Source organism: Salvelinus fontinalis, chromosome 19 (assembly GCF_029448725.1).
Source record: "Salvelinus fontinalis isolate EN_2023a chromosome 19, ASM2944872v1, whole genome shotgun sequence".
NCBI lineage: Eukaryota > Metazoa > Chordata > Actinopteri > Salmoniformes > Salmonidae > Salvelinus > Salvelinus fontinalis.
The window spans coordinates 38,786,389-38,803,532 of NC_074683.1; the positions used below are offsets into that span (position 1 = coordinate 38,786,389).

The 17,144-nt window shown below is 43.9% G+C and overlaps 1 protein-coding gene across 3 annotated transcripts in view; it reads left to right on the forward strand.

Moving 5' to 3' along the window:
- The window catches only part of LOC129816702 (disintegrin and metalloproteinase domain-containing protein 23-like), a 52,994-nt gene that overhangs the window by 31,245 nt on the left and 4,605 nt on the right, over positions 1–17,144 (forward strand). For 2 of the 3 annotated variants that reach the window (XR_008753593.1, XM_055871501.1), the window contains exons 9-25: positions 589–654; positions 1,074–1,142; positions 2,081–2,247; positions 2,575–2,659; positions 2,737–2,824; positions 2,995–3,046; positions 6,377–6,476; positions 6,589–6,660; positions 6,749–6,835; positions 7,386–7,466; positions 7,556–7,606; positions 7,880–7,943; positions 8,111–8,216; positions 8,374–8,493; positions 9,181–9,349; positions 10,726–10,837; positions 15,682–15,772. Coding sequence is in view for 2 of the 3 variants with exons in the window: in XM_055871501.1 (XP_055727476.1) it covers positions 589–654; positions 1,074–1,142; positions 2,081–2,247; positions 2,575–2,659; positions 2,737–2,824; positions 2,995–3,046; positions 6,377–6,476; positions 6,589–6,660; positions 6,749–6,835; positions 7,386–7,466; positions 7,556–7,606; positions 7,880–7,943; positions 8,111–8,216; positions 8,374–8,493; positions 9,181–9,349; positions 10,726–10,837; positions 15,682–15,772 (1,580 nt within the window). In the remaining variant the exon portion in view is untranslated. The remainder of the gene's footprint in view (positions 1–588; positions 655–1,073; positions 1,143–2,080; positions 2,248–2,574; positions 2,660–2,736; positions 2,825–2,994; positions 3,047–6,376; positions 6,477–6,588; positions 6,661–6,748; positions 6,836–7,385; positions 7,467–7,555; positions 7,607–7,879; positions 7,944–8,110; positions 8,217–8,373; positions 8,494–9,180; positions 9,350–10,725; positions 10,838–15,681; positions 15,773–17,144) is intronic. The other variant, XM_055871502.1, reaches the window with a different exon arrangement.

Consider the following 17,144-nt stretch of genomic DNA (forward strand, 5'->3'; position numbering starts at 1 on the left):
GCGATGTAACCCACTCCATCTACTGTTCATCCACCCTTGCTGTGTTATAATCTAGTGTGCTATGTAGCCTTGTGTTATAACCTAGTTTGCTATGTAGCCTCTTGTTATAACCTAGTGTGCTATGTAACCCACTCCACCTACTGTTCATCCACCCTTGCTGTGTTATAATCTAGTGTGCTATGTAGCCTCTTGTTATAACCTAGTGTGCTATGTAGCCTCATGCTATAACCTAGTGTGCGATGTAGCCTCATGTTATAACCTAGTGTGCGATGTAGCCTCATGTTATAGCCTAGTGTGCGATGTAGCCTCATGTTATAACCTAGTGTGCGATGTAGCCTCATGTTATAACCTAGTGTGCGATGTAGCCTCATGTTATAGCCTAGTGTGCGATGTAGCCTCATGTTATAGCCTAGTGTGCGATGTAGCCTCATGTTATAACCTGTTAATTTAAATTCATGTAAATGCCTCAAGCTTCTTTCACAACATAATTTGCATTCAGCACAATATAATTCTCTATTTTCTTCTCATCCTCTATAAATCTGTCATTGCTGTGTCTTATGAAAGTTAACTAATCTGTGGCTTTTTCAGATGCCTCGGAATGTATTTGAGGAGATGAAGTATTTGGAGATTATGATCGTCAGTGACCATAATATGGTATGTGCCCTCAAAAGCCAAGCATCACTATCTAAACAAAAGACAGGAAACATGAATTAATATTTCATCCATGTTTCATTCTTTTGCTGTTAAGAGTCTCTGCAACATTCCAGCAACACCATGGAGACCTGTTTTGTCCTCTCTTGTCCTGTGCTTAGCCAGCTACACCCACAAGAGGTTGCAACACTGTTGAATGTGGCGGTGGATGCGTGACTCCTATCCGAGCTAACGTAACCGTCGTCCAGATTTGAAAACACCAGGCTTATTCTATTGTTGGTGTGGACCATCAAAAATCAACATGTATATTTTATGTCTTTTCTAAAAGGGTGTTGTAGGAGCTTGTATAAGAATGTATTCATATTCCCCGTAATAATAGTTTTGAATAACATTTGTGTCGTTGTTTTTTGTGTGGTCTGCAGTATAAGCGACTCAAGACCAAGCAGCACACCAGGAACTCAGCCAAGTCAGTGGTGAACATTGTTGATGCTGTGAGTAACATCTTCACTTGGCTCTGAGAACGGATTCTGTTATTTTTTTTAAAACACTTTTATTCAACTGCAGATATTCAGCTCTTCACCTCCTCTTTCTGGTGTATGTTTCAGGGTGTCCGTCAGAACAATCTAGAATAATGTTGAACGGATTCTAATCCTCTGGCTCGTGTGACTAAATAATACTTTCAATGCAATCATAGTTGAATCAATCATAGCTTAATCAATCATAGTTGAATCAATCATAGTTGAATCAATCATAGTTGAATCAATCATAGCTTAATCAATTATTGTGTTCGCAAAACACAAGTATATCTAAACGTTGAATTTACAGATTAATTGATCAAATGTATATTTATTTTTTGTTGAGAACAGCTCTTTACCATTTCTATTAAAGTTCCCCTAGAGGTAGAACCCAGCATTGACCACTTCCTCATGTGTCATACACTGTTCATCTAATGTACCCTCAGTTTCCTGTACCTCAAGTCTCCTGTAATCTGAGTCTCCTGTAATCTGAGTCTCCTTAATCTGAGTCTCTTGTAATCTGAGTCTCTTGTAATCTGAGTCTCCTGTACCCTCAGTCTCTTGTACCCTCAGTCTCCTGTACTGTCAGTCGGCCCCAAACTTGTGTCTGTGCTGTTCAGATTGTACACTGTATCACCGTGCTTGTTGTTGCTCTGTGTAGCTGGGATGTGGAATAACAGTCCCGTGTCTCTCCCTGCTCTCAGTGTGCTGTTTCCCCTGTCCTGTCCTGTCTTGTCCCGTGTCTCTCCCTGCTCTCAGTGTGCTGTTTCCCCTGTCCTGTCCTGTCCTGTCCTGTCCTGTCCTCAGACAGTACAGATGATCGTTCACACCCAGTATTTTTCTCCTGTTCCTGTGCTGTGATCTCTCCATCTCTCTCTGTGTTCTCCCACTACCCCAACATGCTCCGATGACAGATCTTTAAGGAGCACCTGCACACACGGGTGGTTCTGGTTGCCGCGGAGATCTGGACGGACAAGGACCAGATTCCCATCAGTGTGAAGCCTCTGGACATGCTGAAAGATTTCTCTAAGTACCGGGCGCAGAGCATCAAGCAGCACGCTGACGCTGTGCACCTCTTCTCGTAAGTGCTCTCTCCTCCCTGTTCCTCAGGGCCACCCCATACTGATGCTGTAGTAAGTATCTCTTGCACACGATGCCCTTATGGCTTCCCAGATCAGTAGATCATGTTAAAGGACTAGGCCCTAATGCTTTGGCTTTAACAACAAAGCAACCTTTTTCCATCCACTTTCATTTTTCCTCCAAGGGTGGCTGAATACCACTCACATGTCCAGCATATGTCTGTCAACCTGTCCACCTGTCTGTCTGTCTGTCTGTCTGTCTATCTTTGTATCTGACTGCCTGTCTGTGTGTCTGTCTGATAGTTACTCTGTGTCTCTTCGATGCACAGCAATGTGACCTTCCACTATCACCGAAGCAGTGTAGCGTACTTCGGGGGCATGTGCTCTGTGAGCCGAGGAGTAGGGGTCAACGAGGTGAGACTAATGTCCAGGATCATACTGTTTTATTATGGCAGAACAGACGAGTAACTGCTAATGTTTTGTACCTGCAGTATGGCACCACATGGACTATGGCTTCATCACTCTCCCAGAGCTTGGCACAGAACCTCGGCATCCAGTGGGATCCAGCCGCCAAGAGAAGTACACAGACGAGCTCACATGCATCACTGCACATTCATTTCTGCCTCACAGATTTACAAAGCAGTCCTTTTTAGAAATATCTAATTTTACACTCTATGTTTTAAATTTGGAATAATTTTAGGCACATATGTTTCTTTGATGGACATGTTGTGTGTTGTTCTCTCTCACAGAGGAATGTGGCTGCTCTGACTCCTGGGTGGGCTGCATCATGGAGGATACTGGGTAATGAGCTGCTGAACTACTGTTATTCTCACTCTCTGTTTCTGTCTCTATGTCTCTCTCTCCCTGTCACATGTGCCCCCTTACACACACATACACACAGACAGATATATATAATAATATACACTACCTTTCAAACGTTTGGGGTCACTTAGACATTTCCTTGTTTTTGAAAGAAAACACCAGTCTCAACGTCAACAGTGAAGAGGCATCTCCGGGATGCTGGCATTCTAGGCAGAGTTGCAAAGAAAAAGCCATATCTCAAACTAGACTATCTAATGTACTTGTCCTCTTGCTCAGTTGTGCACCGGGGCCTGACCACTCCCCTTTCTATTCTGGTTAGAGACAGTTTGCACTTTTCTGTGAAGGGAGTAGTACACAGCGTTGTACAAGATCTTCAGTTTCTTGGCAAGTTCTCGCATGGAATAGCCTTAATTTCTCAGAACAAGAATAGACTGACGAGTTTCAGAAGAAAGTTCTTTGTTTTTGGCCATTTTGAGCCTGTAATCAAACCCACAAATGCTGATGCTCCAGATACTCAACTAATCCAAAGAAGGACAGTTTTATTGCTTCTTTAATCAGAACAACAGTTTTCAGCTCTGCTAACATATTTGCAAAAGGGGTTTCTAATGATCAATTAGCCTTTTAAAATGATACACTTGGAATAGCTAACACCACGTGCCATCGGAACACAGGAGTGAGGGTTGCTGATAAGGGGCCTCTGTAAGCCTATGTAGATATTCCATAAAAAAATGAGCCATTTCCAGCTACAGTAGTAATTTACAACATTAACAATGTCTTCAATGTATTTCTGATCAATTTGATGTTATTTTAATGGACAAAAAAATAGCTTTTCTTTCAAAAAATGATATTTCTAAGTGACCCCAAACTTCTGAACGGTAGTGTATATAGGGAGAGGGAGAGAGAGAGAGAGAGAGAGGTGGGGAGAGAGAGAGAGGCGGGGAGAGAGAGAGGCGGGGAGAGAGAGAAAGTGAAAAGGAGAGAGAGAGAGAGAGAGAGAGAGAGACGCAAAGAGGGAGAGAGGCGGGGAGAGAGAGAAAGCGAAAAGGAGAGAGGGAGAGAGAGACGCAGAGAGAGAGAGAGGTGGGGAGAGAGAGAAAACGAAAAGGAGAGAGGGAGAGAGAGACGCAGAGAGAGAGAGGTGGGGAGAGAGAGAAAACGAAAAGGAGAGAGGGAGAGAGAGACGCAGAGAGAGAGAGGTAGGGAGAGAGAGAAAACGAAAAGGAGAGCGGGAGAGAGAGATGCAGAGAGAGAGAGGCGGGGAGAGAGAAAACGAAAAGGAGAGAGGGAGATAATATAACACTATGAAACAGATGTTATTATTAGAGCTCCTATTAGGAGAGAGAATAGATCATTTCCGCGGATTTCTGTTGAGGGAAATGTGTAATGATGAGCTGCTAAGCACCTAGCGCCCCAGCCTCTCTCTATGAGCTACTAACCACCTAGCGCCCCAGCCTCTTTCTATGAGCTGCTAACCACCTAGCACCCCTGCCTCTATGAGCTGCTAACCACCGAGCGCCCCTGCTTCTCTCTATGAGCTGCTAACCACCTAGCCACCCCTCTCTATGAGCTGCTAACCACCTAGCGCCCCAGCCTCTCTCTATGAGCTGCTAACCACCTAGCACCCCTGCCTCTCTCTATGAGCTGCTAACCACCTAGCGCCCCAGCCTCTCTCTATGAGCTGCTAACCACCTAGCGCCCCAGCCTCTCTCTATGAGCTGCTAACCACCTAGCGCCCCAGCCTCTCTCTATGAGCTGCTAGCCACCTAGCGCCCCAACCTCTCTCTATGAGCTGCTAACCACCTAGCGCCCCTGCCTCTCTCTATGAGCTGCTAACCACCTAGCGCCCCAACCTCACTCTATGAGCTGCTAACCACCTAGCGCCCCAACCTCTCTCTATGAGCTGCTAACCACCTAGCGCCCCAGCCTCTCTCTATGAGCTGCTAACCACCTAGCGCCCCAACCTCTATCTATGAGCTGCTAACCACCTAGCACCACAGCCTCTCTCTATGAGCTGCTAACCACCTAGCGCCCCAACCTCTCTCTATGAGCTGCTAACCACCTAGCGCCCCAACCTCACTCTATGAGCTGTTAACCACCTAGCACCCCTGCCTCTCTCTATGAGCTGCTAACCACCTAGCGCCCCAATCTTACTCTATGAGCTGTTAACCACCTAGCGCCCCAACCTCACTCTATGAGCTGCTAACCACCTAGCACCCCAACCTCACTCTATGAGCTGTTAACCACCTAGCGCCCCAACCTCACTCTATGAGCTGCTAACCACCTAGCGCCCCAACCTCACTCTATGAGCTGTTAACCACCTAGCACCCCTGCCTCTCTCTATGAGCTGCTAACCACCTAGCGCCCCAACCTCACTCTATGAGCTGTTAACCACCTAGCGCCCCAACCTCACTCTATGAGCTGCTAACCACCTAGCACCCCAACCTCACTCTATGAGCTGTTAACCACCTAGCGCCCCAACCTCACTCTATGAGCTGCTAACCACCTAGCACCCCAACCTCACTCTATGAGCTGTTAACCACCTAGCACCCCAACCTCACTCTATGAGCTGTTAACCACCTAGCGCCCCAACCTCACTCTATGAGCTGCTAACCACCTAGCGCCCCAACCTCACTCTATGAGCTGTTAACCACCTAGTGCCCCAACCTCACTCTATGAGCTGTTAACCACCTAGCACCCCAACCTCACTCTATGAGCTGCTAACCACCTAGCGCCCCAACCTCTATCTATGAGCTGCTAACCACCTAGCACCACAGCCTCTCTCTATGAGCTGCTAACCACCTAGCGCCCCAACCTCTCTCTATGAGCTGCTAACCACCTAGCGCCCCAACCTCTCTCTATGAGCTGCTAACCACCTAGCGCCCCAACCTCTCTCTATGAGCTGCTAACCACCTAGCGCCCCAACCTCTCTCTATGAGCTGCTAACCACCTAGCGCCCCAACCTCTCTCTATGAGCTGCTAACCACCTAGCGCCCCAGCCTCTCCCTATGAGCTGCTAACCACCTAGCGCCCCATCCTCCCTCTATGATATTAGGCCAATGACAGGATGTATACAGCTGTAGCTGCAGCCACCAGAGGCTGTGCAGGGTCATGACCTGTGCTAGCATGTGAAAGTTGCCTTGACTTCATGCTTGTGTTGTTGACAGTGGCTCTTGTTGCACACTGGTCCAGAAGTCACCTGACGTGAATAACATCTGCCACACCTTTCACTCTCACGCTAGGACAAGGTCAATTAACAGTTGGATGTTAAAGGTGGATGTATTCCCCGCCTCCCCCCCCCCCCCCCCCCAGGGTCCAGCATCCCCGGAAGTTTTCCAAGTGCAGCATCTCAGACTACAAGGAGTTCCTACTGAAGGGCGGTGGATCATGTCTTTATAACAGGCCAACCAAGGTGATTAGTTTACGTTGCGGTCGCCATACAGCTGAACATCAAAAGAGCGATACTGTATATAACCAGTAAATCAGATACCGTTATAACCCTCTGATTCTGTTTGTTTGGGCAGCTGTTTGAATCCACAGAGTGTGGGAATGGATACATTGAGGTGGGAGAGGAGTGTGACTGCGGAGATAGAACAGTAAGTTACTATTAAATACGAGTTTATTTACATCTCATTAATATGGTTCAAATACAGTGAGGGACTGGTGCTGCCGTCTATGTTGTAGGAGTGCTACAAGGAGTGCTGTAAGAAGTGTTCCCTAGCTAATGGTGCACATTGTGCTGACGGACCTTGCTGCAACAACACTTGTCTGGTAAGAGCTGTTTAATCACTGTGTCAGGATGCTCACTAAGAACCAATAGGACTGTTTAATCACTGAGTCAGTCTGCTCACTAAGAACCAATAGGACTTTTTAATCACTGAGTCAGTCTGCTCACTAAGAACCAATAGGACTGTTTAATCAATGAGTCAGTCTGCTCACTAAGAACCAATAGGACTGTTTAATCACTGTGTCAGGATGCTCACTAAGAACCAATAGGACTGTTTAATCACTGTGTCAGGATGCTCACTAAGAACCAATAGGACTGTTTAATCACTGTGTCAGGATGCTCACTAAGAACCAATAGGACTGTTTAATCACTGTCAGGATGCCCACTAAGAACCAATAGGACTGTTTAATCACTGTGTCAGGATGCTCACTAAGAACCAATAGGACTGTTTAATCACTGTCAGGATGCTCACTAAGAACCAATATTTTTAATAACCAGTATGTATTTTTTGTTAGTGTTGCTTAAGAGACCTGATAAGATTGGCACAGGAAATCCCAGTCTTTTGTTCTCTCTCTCTCTCTCTCTCTATGTTAGTTCTACCCACGTGGTTACAGTTGTCGCTATGCGGTGAATGACTGTGACATCTCAGAGACATGCTCAGGAGACTCTGGCCAGGTGAGGTGGGCTCTAACCATTCATTTCTGAAAAAGGATGAAACGTTCAGCTGTCTTAAAAGGAAATATTTGTTATGTTGTTCATTGTAGTGCCCTCCCAATCTCCACAAACAAGATGGCTACCAATGTCAAGTCGACCAGGTGGGCAGCATGATCACTAAGCCACAAGGATGATGTGATTCATGATGTGATTCACATCATCTGATACCTATTCAGATGATTTGATTTTAGAAAATGATTGTCTTTATGAACTTGCTTGAACAGATAGGCAATGAATGAGTATACTCTGTGATTCTACACGTGCATTGCTTGCTGTTTGGGGTTTTAGGCTGGGTTTCTGTAGAAGCACTTTGTGACATCTGCTGATGTAAAAAGGGCTTTATAAATACATTTGATATGATTTTGTCTCTTTAGGGACGCTGCTACAGTGGAGAGTGTAAGACCAGAGGAAACCAGTGCAAATACCTCTGGGGCCCAAGTGAGTTCAGAATCGCTCTTGCTTAAGTTATTCAATGCCAGTACAGTGGCAAGATATGTCATGTAAAATGCAGAGAATCTGAGACTTGTACTTTAGTGATATTAGCTTGTTGTGAGGTGTGGTCACCCTCCTCCCTTTCTCCTCTCCTGTGTTACCTCCTTGTGCAGAGGCAGGAGGCTCTGAGAAGTTCTGCTACGAGAAGCTAAACACAGAAGGAACCGAGAAGGGTAACTGTGGAAAGGATGGAGATAAGTGGCTCCAGTGCAGCAAGCAGTGAGTTTACAGCCGACACCAAATATACACCGGTGTAAACTGTAGTCATGCACTATACCAGAACAAATAGTCAAGTACTGCTGTTCTACATCAATGTAGTATTCACAAATTGTCAATGTTTCCTTAGTTCTGACTGTCTCTGATTCTCCCTCTGCAGCGATGTGTTCTGTGGGTTCCTGCTGTGCAGTAACATCGGACACAACCCCCGCATCGGCATGATGAAGGGAGACATCACTCGTACCTCCTTCAACCATCAGGGCAGGCCGGTGAACTGCAGGTGGATACAACCTCCTCACCTCACCTGTCAACGCACAAAGACAACATAAGGATACTAACTCAACTCTCTCTCTCTATGGTCTCTCTCTCTCTCTCTCTCTCTCTATGGTCTCTCTCTCTCTCTATGGTCTCTCTCTCTCTCTCTCTCTCTCTCTCTATGGTCTCTCTCTCTCTCTATGGTCTCTCTCTCTCTCTCTCTCTCTATGGTCTCTCTCTCTCTCTCTCTCTCTCTATGGTCTCTCTCTCTCTCTATGGTCTCTCTCTCTCTCTATGGTCTCTCTCTCTCTCTATGGTCTCTCTCTCTCTCTATGGTCTCTCTCTCTCTCTATGGACTCTCTCTCTCTCTATGGTCTCTCTCTCTCTCTCTCTCTCTCTCTCTCTCTCTCTCTCTCTCTCTCTATGGTCTTTCTCTATGGTCTCTCTCTCTCTCTCTCTCTCTATGGTCTCTCTCTCTCTCTATGGTCTCTCTCTCTCTCTATGGACTCTCTCTCTCTCTATGGTCTCTCTCTCTCTCTCTCTCTCTCTCTCTCTCTATGGTCTTTCTCTATGGTCTCTCTCTCTATGGTCTTTCTCTATGGTCTCTCTCTCTCTACGGTCTCTCTCTCTCTATGGTCTATCTCTCTATGGTCTCTCTCTCTCTATGGTCTCTCTCTCTCTATCGTCTCTCTCTCTCTGTTTCTCTCTCCAGTGGTGGCCATGTTCTTTTGGACGATGAGACTGACTTAGGCTACGTGGAGGACGGAACGCCCTGTGGGCCGTCCATGATGTGCCTTGACCACAAGTGTCTGCCCATCCAGTCCCTCAACATGAGCACCTGCCCCAGCGGGCCCAACGGCCAGGTGTGCTCAACCCACGGGGTGAGTCCAGTGGAGCTGGTTCACCCTGTAGGTCAGGCTTCCCCAACTGGCGGCCCGTGGGCCGAATTTGGCCTGTGGTTGGTTTAAGTTTTCTGGGGGAGGGGGGGGGGGGGGGGGGGGGGGGGGGGGGGGGGGGGGTTCATTGTTGGACATAAAAGATTGTAAAAAAAAACAGCTCCAAGGGATTTTAATTTAAGAAATCTGATCCCAAGTATTTCCCCACTCATAATAGACACAACATGATCGGATACACATGTAAGGTTTGAAATTATTATGTTTTAGTCAAACATTATATCTGTTTGGGCTTCTTGCTGTCAATTTGCAGTCCACAAATGATTTGTAATTATTCCCCCCCCCCCCCCCCCCAACCCCCGACCATCCGCTCCAGAAAAAAATCATCCCGCAGCTGAATCTAGTTGATGATCCCTTCTCTAGGTGTACCCATATGAAGCTGAATCTAGTTGAGGATCCCTGCTCTAGGTGTACCCATATGAAGCTGAATCTAGTTGATGATCCCTGCTCTAGGTGTACCCATATGAAGCTTAATCTAGTTGAGGATCCCTGCTCTAGGTGTACCCATATGAAGCTGAATCTAGTTAATGATCCCTGCTCTAGGTGTACCCATATGAAGCTGAATCTAGTTGAGGATCCCTGCTCTAGGTGTACCCATATGAAGCTGAATCTAGTTGATGATCCCTGCTCTAGGTGTACCCATATGAAGCTGAATCTAGTTGATGATCCCTGCTCTAGGTGTACCCATATGAAGCTGAATCTAGTTGATGATCCCTGCTCTAGGTGTACCCATATGAAGCTTAATCTAGTTGATGATCCCTTCTCTAGGTGTACCCATATGAAGCTGAATCTAGTTGAGGATCCCTGCTCTAGGTGTACCCATATGAAGCTGAATCTAGTTGATGATCCCTGCTCTAGGTGTACCCATATGAAGCTGAATCTAGTTGAGGATCCCTGCTCTAGGTGTACCCATATGAAGCTGAATCTAGTTGAGGATCCCTGCTCTAGGTGTACCCATATGAAGCTGAATCTAGTTGAGGATCCCTGCTCTAGGTGTACCCATATGAAGCTGAATCTAGTTGATGATCCCTGCTCTAGGTGTACCCATATGACCCCAGCCCAGGACTACAACCTTGAAGCCTTTGTTATTAGCCATAAGGGTCCACAATGGTGTCTCCAATGACACAGTGTCAGCAAGTGAATTATTCACTACAATTTCACAAATCGTGTAAAATCCCCAGCATGCAGTAGTAACTGAGCCTGGGGACGAGTTTAACAAGGGTGACGTATTACTTTGTTATGGAGCATAGATTAATGAATTCCTCATTGCCGCCTCTCTTCCTCCCTTTGTTCTACCTGGCCAGGTGTGTAACAACGAAGCGACGTGCACCTGTGACACCACCTGGGCGGGGACAGACTGCAGCATGCCCGACCCTCCCAAGGAGCCTGCGCCCTCAGAAGAAGAAGAACCAAAGGGTTTGTTTCCATCTCGTTTTCAGAACCTCTCCATGGTAGACTAAAGTAACATGCTTCCCTGACTAGAATCATTTCATTGACTTTTAGATCATCTTTAAGTCAGTTGGTTTTCAAATACTTTCTTCTGTCTAAAGATCATAGCTACAGTTGAAGTCGGGACGTTTACATACACCTTAGCCGAATACATTTCAACTCAGTTTTTCACAATTCCTGACATTTAATCCTAGTAAACATTCCCTGTCTTAGGTCAGTTAGGATCACCACCACGATTTTAAGAATGTGAAATGTCAGAATAATAGTAGAGAGAATGATTTATTTCAGCTTTTATTTCTTTCATCACATTCCCAGTGGGTCAGAAGTTTACATACACTCAATTAGTATTTGGTAGCATTGCCTTTCAATTGTTTAACTTGGATCAAATGTTTCAGGTAGACTTCCACAAGCTTCCCACAATAAGTTGGGTGAATTTTGGCCCATTCCTCCTGACAGAGCTTGTGTAACTGAGTCAGGTTTGTAGGCCTCCTTGCTCGCACACGCTTTCAGTTCTGCCCACAAATTCTCTATGGGATTGAGGTCAGGGCTTTGTGATGGCCACTCCAATACCTTGACTTTGTTGTCCTTAAGCCATTTTGCCACAATTTTGGAAGTATGCTTGGGGTCAGTATCCATTTGGAAGACCCATTTGTGACCAAGCTTTAACTTCCAGACGGATGTCTTGAGATGTTGCTTCAATATATCCACATTATTTTCCTGCCTCATGATGCTATCTATTTTGTGAAGTGCACCAGTCCCTCCTGCAGCAAAGCACCCCAACAATATTATGCTGCCACCCTCGTGCTTCACGGTTGGGATGCTGTTCTTTGGCTTGCAAGCCTCCCGCTTTTTCCTCCAAACATAACAATGGTCATTATGGCCAAACAGTTCTATTTTTGTTTCATCAGACGATAGGACATTTCTCCAAAAAGTACGATCTTTGTCCCCATCTGCAGTTGCAAACTGTAGTCTGGCTTTTTTATGGCGGTTTTGGAGCAGTGGCTTATTCCTTGCTTGCTTCCTCCTTGCTTCTTCCTTCCTTGCTTCTTCCTTGCTATATCATGTCGATATAGGACTCGTTTTACTGTGGATATTGATACTTTTGTACCTGTTTCCTCCAGCATCTTCACAAGGTACTTTGCTGTTGTTCTGGGATTGATTTGCACCTTTCGCGCCAAAGTACGTTCATCTCTAGGAGACAGAAAGCGTCTTCTTCCTGAGCGGTATGACGGCTGCGTCGTCCCATGGTGTTTATATTTGCGTACTATTGTTTGTACAGATGAATGTGGTACCTTCAGGTGTTTGGAAATTGCTCTCAAGGATGAACCAGACTTGTGGAGGTCTACAACTATTTTTTTGAGGTCTTGGCTGATTTCTTTTGATTTTCCCATGATGTCAAGCAAAGAGGCACTGAGTTTGAAGGTATGCCTTGAAATACATCCACAGGTACACCTCCAATTGACTCAAGTAATGTGAATTAGCCTATCAGAAGCTTCTAAAGCCATGACATCATTTTCTGGAATTTTCCAAGCTGTTTAAAGGCACAGTCAACTTAGTGTATGTAAACTTCTGACCCACTGGACTTGTGATACAGTCAAATAATCTGTCTGTAAACAATTGTTGGAAAAATTACTTGTGTCATGCACAAAGTAGATGTCCTAACCGACTTGCCAAAACTATAGTTTGTTAACAAGAAATTTGTGGAGTGGTTGAAAAACTAGTTTTAATGACTCCAACCTAAGTGTATGTAAACTTCCGACTTCAACTGTACATTTCACAGAACATTTGTACATGTCAAAGTGAATGGAAGGTCCTTCAAGATGGCTATGGCATTTAACTAGTGTGCCTTTTCATTCTTGTTTGACTGTTTTTCTTTTATAAATATTTTTTATCCTTTTTTAACTTGTATTGCTGTTTTAAAAATATATATTTATTTTATATCTGCTTTTGTTGCTCTTATTATTTTATTGTGCTATTTTATAGTTGTTTTAAGTGCTAATTTTAACAGTAAGCTGCGGATGCTCGTATGAAAGGTGCTAAATAAATCAATTTGATTATAATCATTAAATTATTATTCTGGAATAGGCACACAGATATATCTAATGAATCCCAGGAGAATAGTGCTGTAGCCGTGGCCTCTAATATCATCACAGATATAGACATCATGATATCACCATCATCACAGATATAGACATCATGATATCACCATCATCACAGATATAGACATCATGATATCACCATCATCACAGATATAGACATCATGATATCACCATCATCACAGATATAGGCATCATGATATCACCATCATCACAGATATAGACATCATGATATCACCATCATCACAGATATAGGCATCATGATATCACCATCATCACAGATATAGACATCATGATATCACCATCATCACAGATATAGACATCATGATATCACCATCATCACAGATATAGACATCATGATATCACCATCATCACAGATATAGACATCATGATATCACCATCATCACAGATATAGGCATCATGATATCACCATCATCACAGATATAGGCATCATGATATCACCATCATCACAGATATAGACATCATGATATCACCATCATCACAGATATAGACATGATATCACCATCATCACAGATATAGACATCATGATATCACCATCATCACAGATATAGACATGATATCACCATCATCACAGATATAGACATCATGATATCACCATCATCACAGATATAGACATGATATCACCATCATCACAGATATAGACATCATGATATCACCATCATCACAGATATAGGCATCATGATATCACCATCATCACAGATATAGACATCATGATATCACCATCATCACAGATATAGACATCATGATATCACCATCATCACAGATATAGGCATCATGATATCACCATCATCACAGATATAGACATCATGATATCACCATCATCACAGATATAGACATGATATCACCATCATCACAGATATAGACATCATGATATCACCATCATCACAGATATAGACATGATATCACCATCATCACAGATATAGACATCATGATATCACCATCATCACAGATATAGACATGATATCACCATCATCACAGATATAGACATCATGATATCACCATCATCACAGATATAGACATGATATCACCATCATCACAGATATAGACGTCATGATATCACCATCATCACAGATATAGACATGATATCACCATCATCACAGATATAGACATGATATCACCATCATCACAGATATAGGCATCATGATATCACCATCATCACAGATATAGACATCATGATATCACCATCATCACAGATATAGACATGATATCACCATCATCACAGATATAGGCATCATGATATCACCATCATCACAGATATAGGCATCATGATATCACCATCATCACAGATATAGACATCATGATATCACCATCATCACAGATATAGACATCATGATATCACCATCATCACAGATATAGACATCAATCCCTTCTAGACAACTTCCTAGACAAAACATTTCACTGTCATAGTAGAAAACCTAAACAGTATATTTGACCTCTTAGCTTCCCTATAAAATCAAAACATTTCAAGCAGGCAACAACAAAAAAATAACAACAAGGGCAAATGGTTTGTTGAAGAATGCAAAAACCTAAGAAAGAAATTGCAAAACATAGAGACCCAGAAAACCTGAGCCTACGCCTTCACTATGGTGAATCACTAAAACAAGACAGAAATACACTACGTGAAAAGAATGAACAGCATTTCAGAAATCAGCTCAATGTAATTGAAGAATCTATAGAATCTAACCACTTATGGGAAAATTGGAAAACTCTAAACAAATAACAACACGAAGAGTTGACCACTTCTCCAATATGTTTGGCTCTGTAACAAAGAACAAACAGCGTTCTTTGTTATAGAATAATGATAGTGGCGGTTTGAGGAAGATGGCGGACTGAACATAGAGGTGCAGATCGCCTCAAGATAAAAATATTCAATATCTGTAAGTTTGACTAAATATTAGCACTTTAGAGATGGAGATAGACCCCGGTCAAGGGAAGTGAACCGTAGTGAGATACTGTAGCCTGTCTGTGACTCCCAAAGAGTTTCAATGTGGTCATTTTCCACTGTCCATTTATCTGCGTATAGTTCACCTGTCACTAACTTCATGCAGCCTGTCATCGGAAGCTAATGTAGGTTAGGCTGAGACTGTAGCTAGGTACATGCTGCCATAAAGGAGTAAAACATCTCTCAGTCTAAGATAATACAGTACGAGAGGTTTATGATCTCCCGAGATTTGTTATGCGCTAACCACCATGTTTATCGGGACCATTTTGCTCTGGCCAACTTTTCAATGTAGTGGTCTGAGACTTTTCAAAACCTCTTACATACCTCCACCTGTAGGCAACAGGGCCCCTGAGATGTAGACATGACCTTTTAATTTACAAGCACAGTGCCACATCAGATTCACAATCAACGTTGAGTAGAAGGTCCTGATAATCACTACTACCACGGTAACGTTGAGTAAAAGGTCCTGATAATCACCACTACCACGGTAACGTTGAGTAAAAGGTCCTGATAATCACTACTACCACAGTAACGTTGAGTAGAAGATCCTGATAATCACTACTACCACGGTAACGTTGAGTAGAAGGTCCTGATAATCACTACTACCACGGTAACGTTGAGTAGAAGGTCCTGATAATCACTACTACCACGGTAACGTTGAGTAGAAGGTGCAAAAAGCATGCAAGCATAAGCATGCAAAAATATACCATACGTGAGGCGTTCATGTCTTTCTCCCCCACAACCCTTTGCAGGTCCTAGTGCCACCAATCTTATAATAGGCTCCATCGCCGGAGCCATCCTGGTGGCTGCCATAGTGCTGGGGGGGACCGGATGGGGCTTTAAGTAAGCAACACACCACATGCCTCTTCTCCATGACTCTGGCATCCCCTGCTGTTGCATATAGACACCAGTGTTTGAGCTCCTGCTACAGAATACGGACATGGACTCGGACACACACACACACGCACACACACACACACACACACACACACACACACACACACACACACACACACACACACACACACACACACACACACACACACACACACACACACACACACACACACACACACACACACACACACACACACACACACACACACACACCTGATACAGAATGGGACACACACACATACCTGATACACGTTTGTCCGATGTACCATCACTAAGCAGTAAACACACACTGATATGTTTAAAGTCATCTGGCATGTCTTCATGATACCTTTACTTGTCTTAAAGGTCCACAATCAATCATATAGGGTGAATAAATACCATAGAGATTATGTTGGGGGAGAGGTTGGGCATCTGTGAGTCTGTGGCAGAACCTCAAACTGATAAGACGGGCACAGTTCAAGGTTTGACGTGCATGTTCAGTACAGTTACTAAACCTGCTAGCTAAACAGAATAATCATTAAATCAGCTCTATAGGAGCACTTGGAGACCAAACTGTTCTTACCACTAATCTAGTATATGCATTAAGATTATACTGTAGTTTCTTGACACATTCAGATTATAGCTCCTCGACACGTTCAGATTATAGCTCCTCGAAACATTCAGATTATAGCTCCTCGACATTCAGATTATAGCTCCTCGACACGTTCAGATTATAGCTCCTCGAAACATTCAGATTATAGCTCCTCGAAACATTCAGATTATAGCTCCTCGACATTCAGATTATAGCTCCTCGACACAATCAGATTATAGCTCCTCGACACATTCAGATTATAGCTCCTCGACACATTCAGATTATAGCTCCTCGACACGTTCAGATTATAGCTCCTCGACACAATCAGATTATAGCTCCTCGACACATTCAGATTATAGCTCCTCGACACAATCAGATTATAGCTCCTCGACACGTTCAGATTATAGCTCCTCGACACATTCAGATTATAGCTCCTCGACACGTTCAGATTATAGCTCCTTGACACGTTCAGATTATAGCTCCTCGACACGTTCAGATTATAGCTCCTCGACACATTCAGATTATAGCTCCTCGACACATTCAGATTATAGCTCCTCGACACATTATGTTATGTTCACTAATCTGAGGTATCAAGTGCCAGTCGCTCACTGGTAAACCTGTTGTGTTGGGCAACAGGGGTGTTACACACCATTCATCTAAAGAAAGAAAAGGAGTTGATAAATATAGTTCAGCCACCAAAGCATGCCAGTTAGCAAGCATCATGTTTGTCACCAAAACATTTATTTC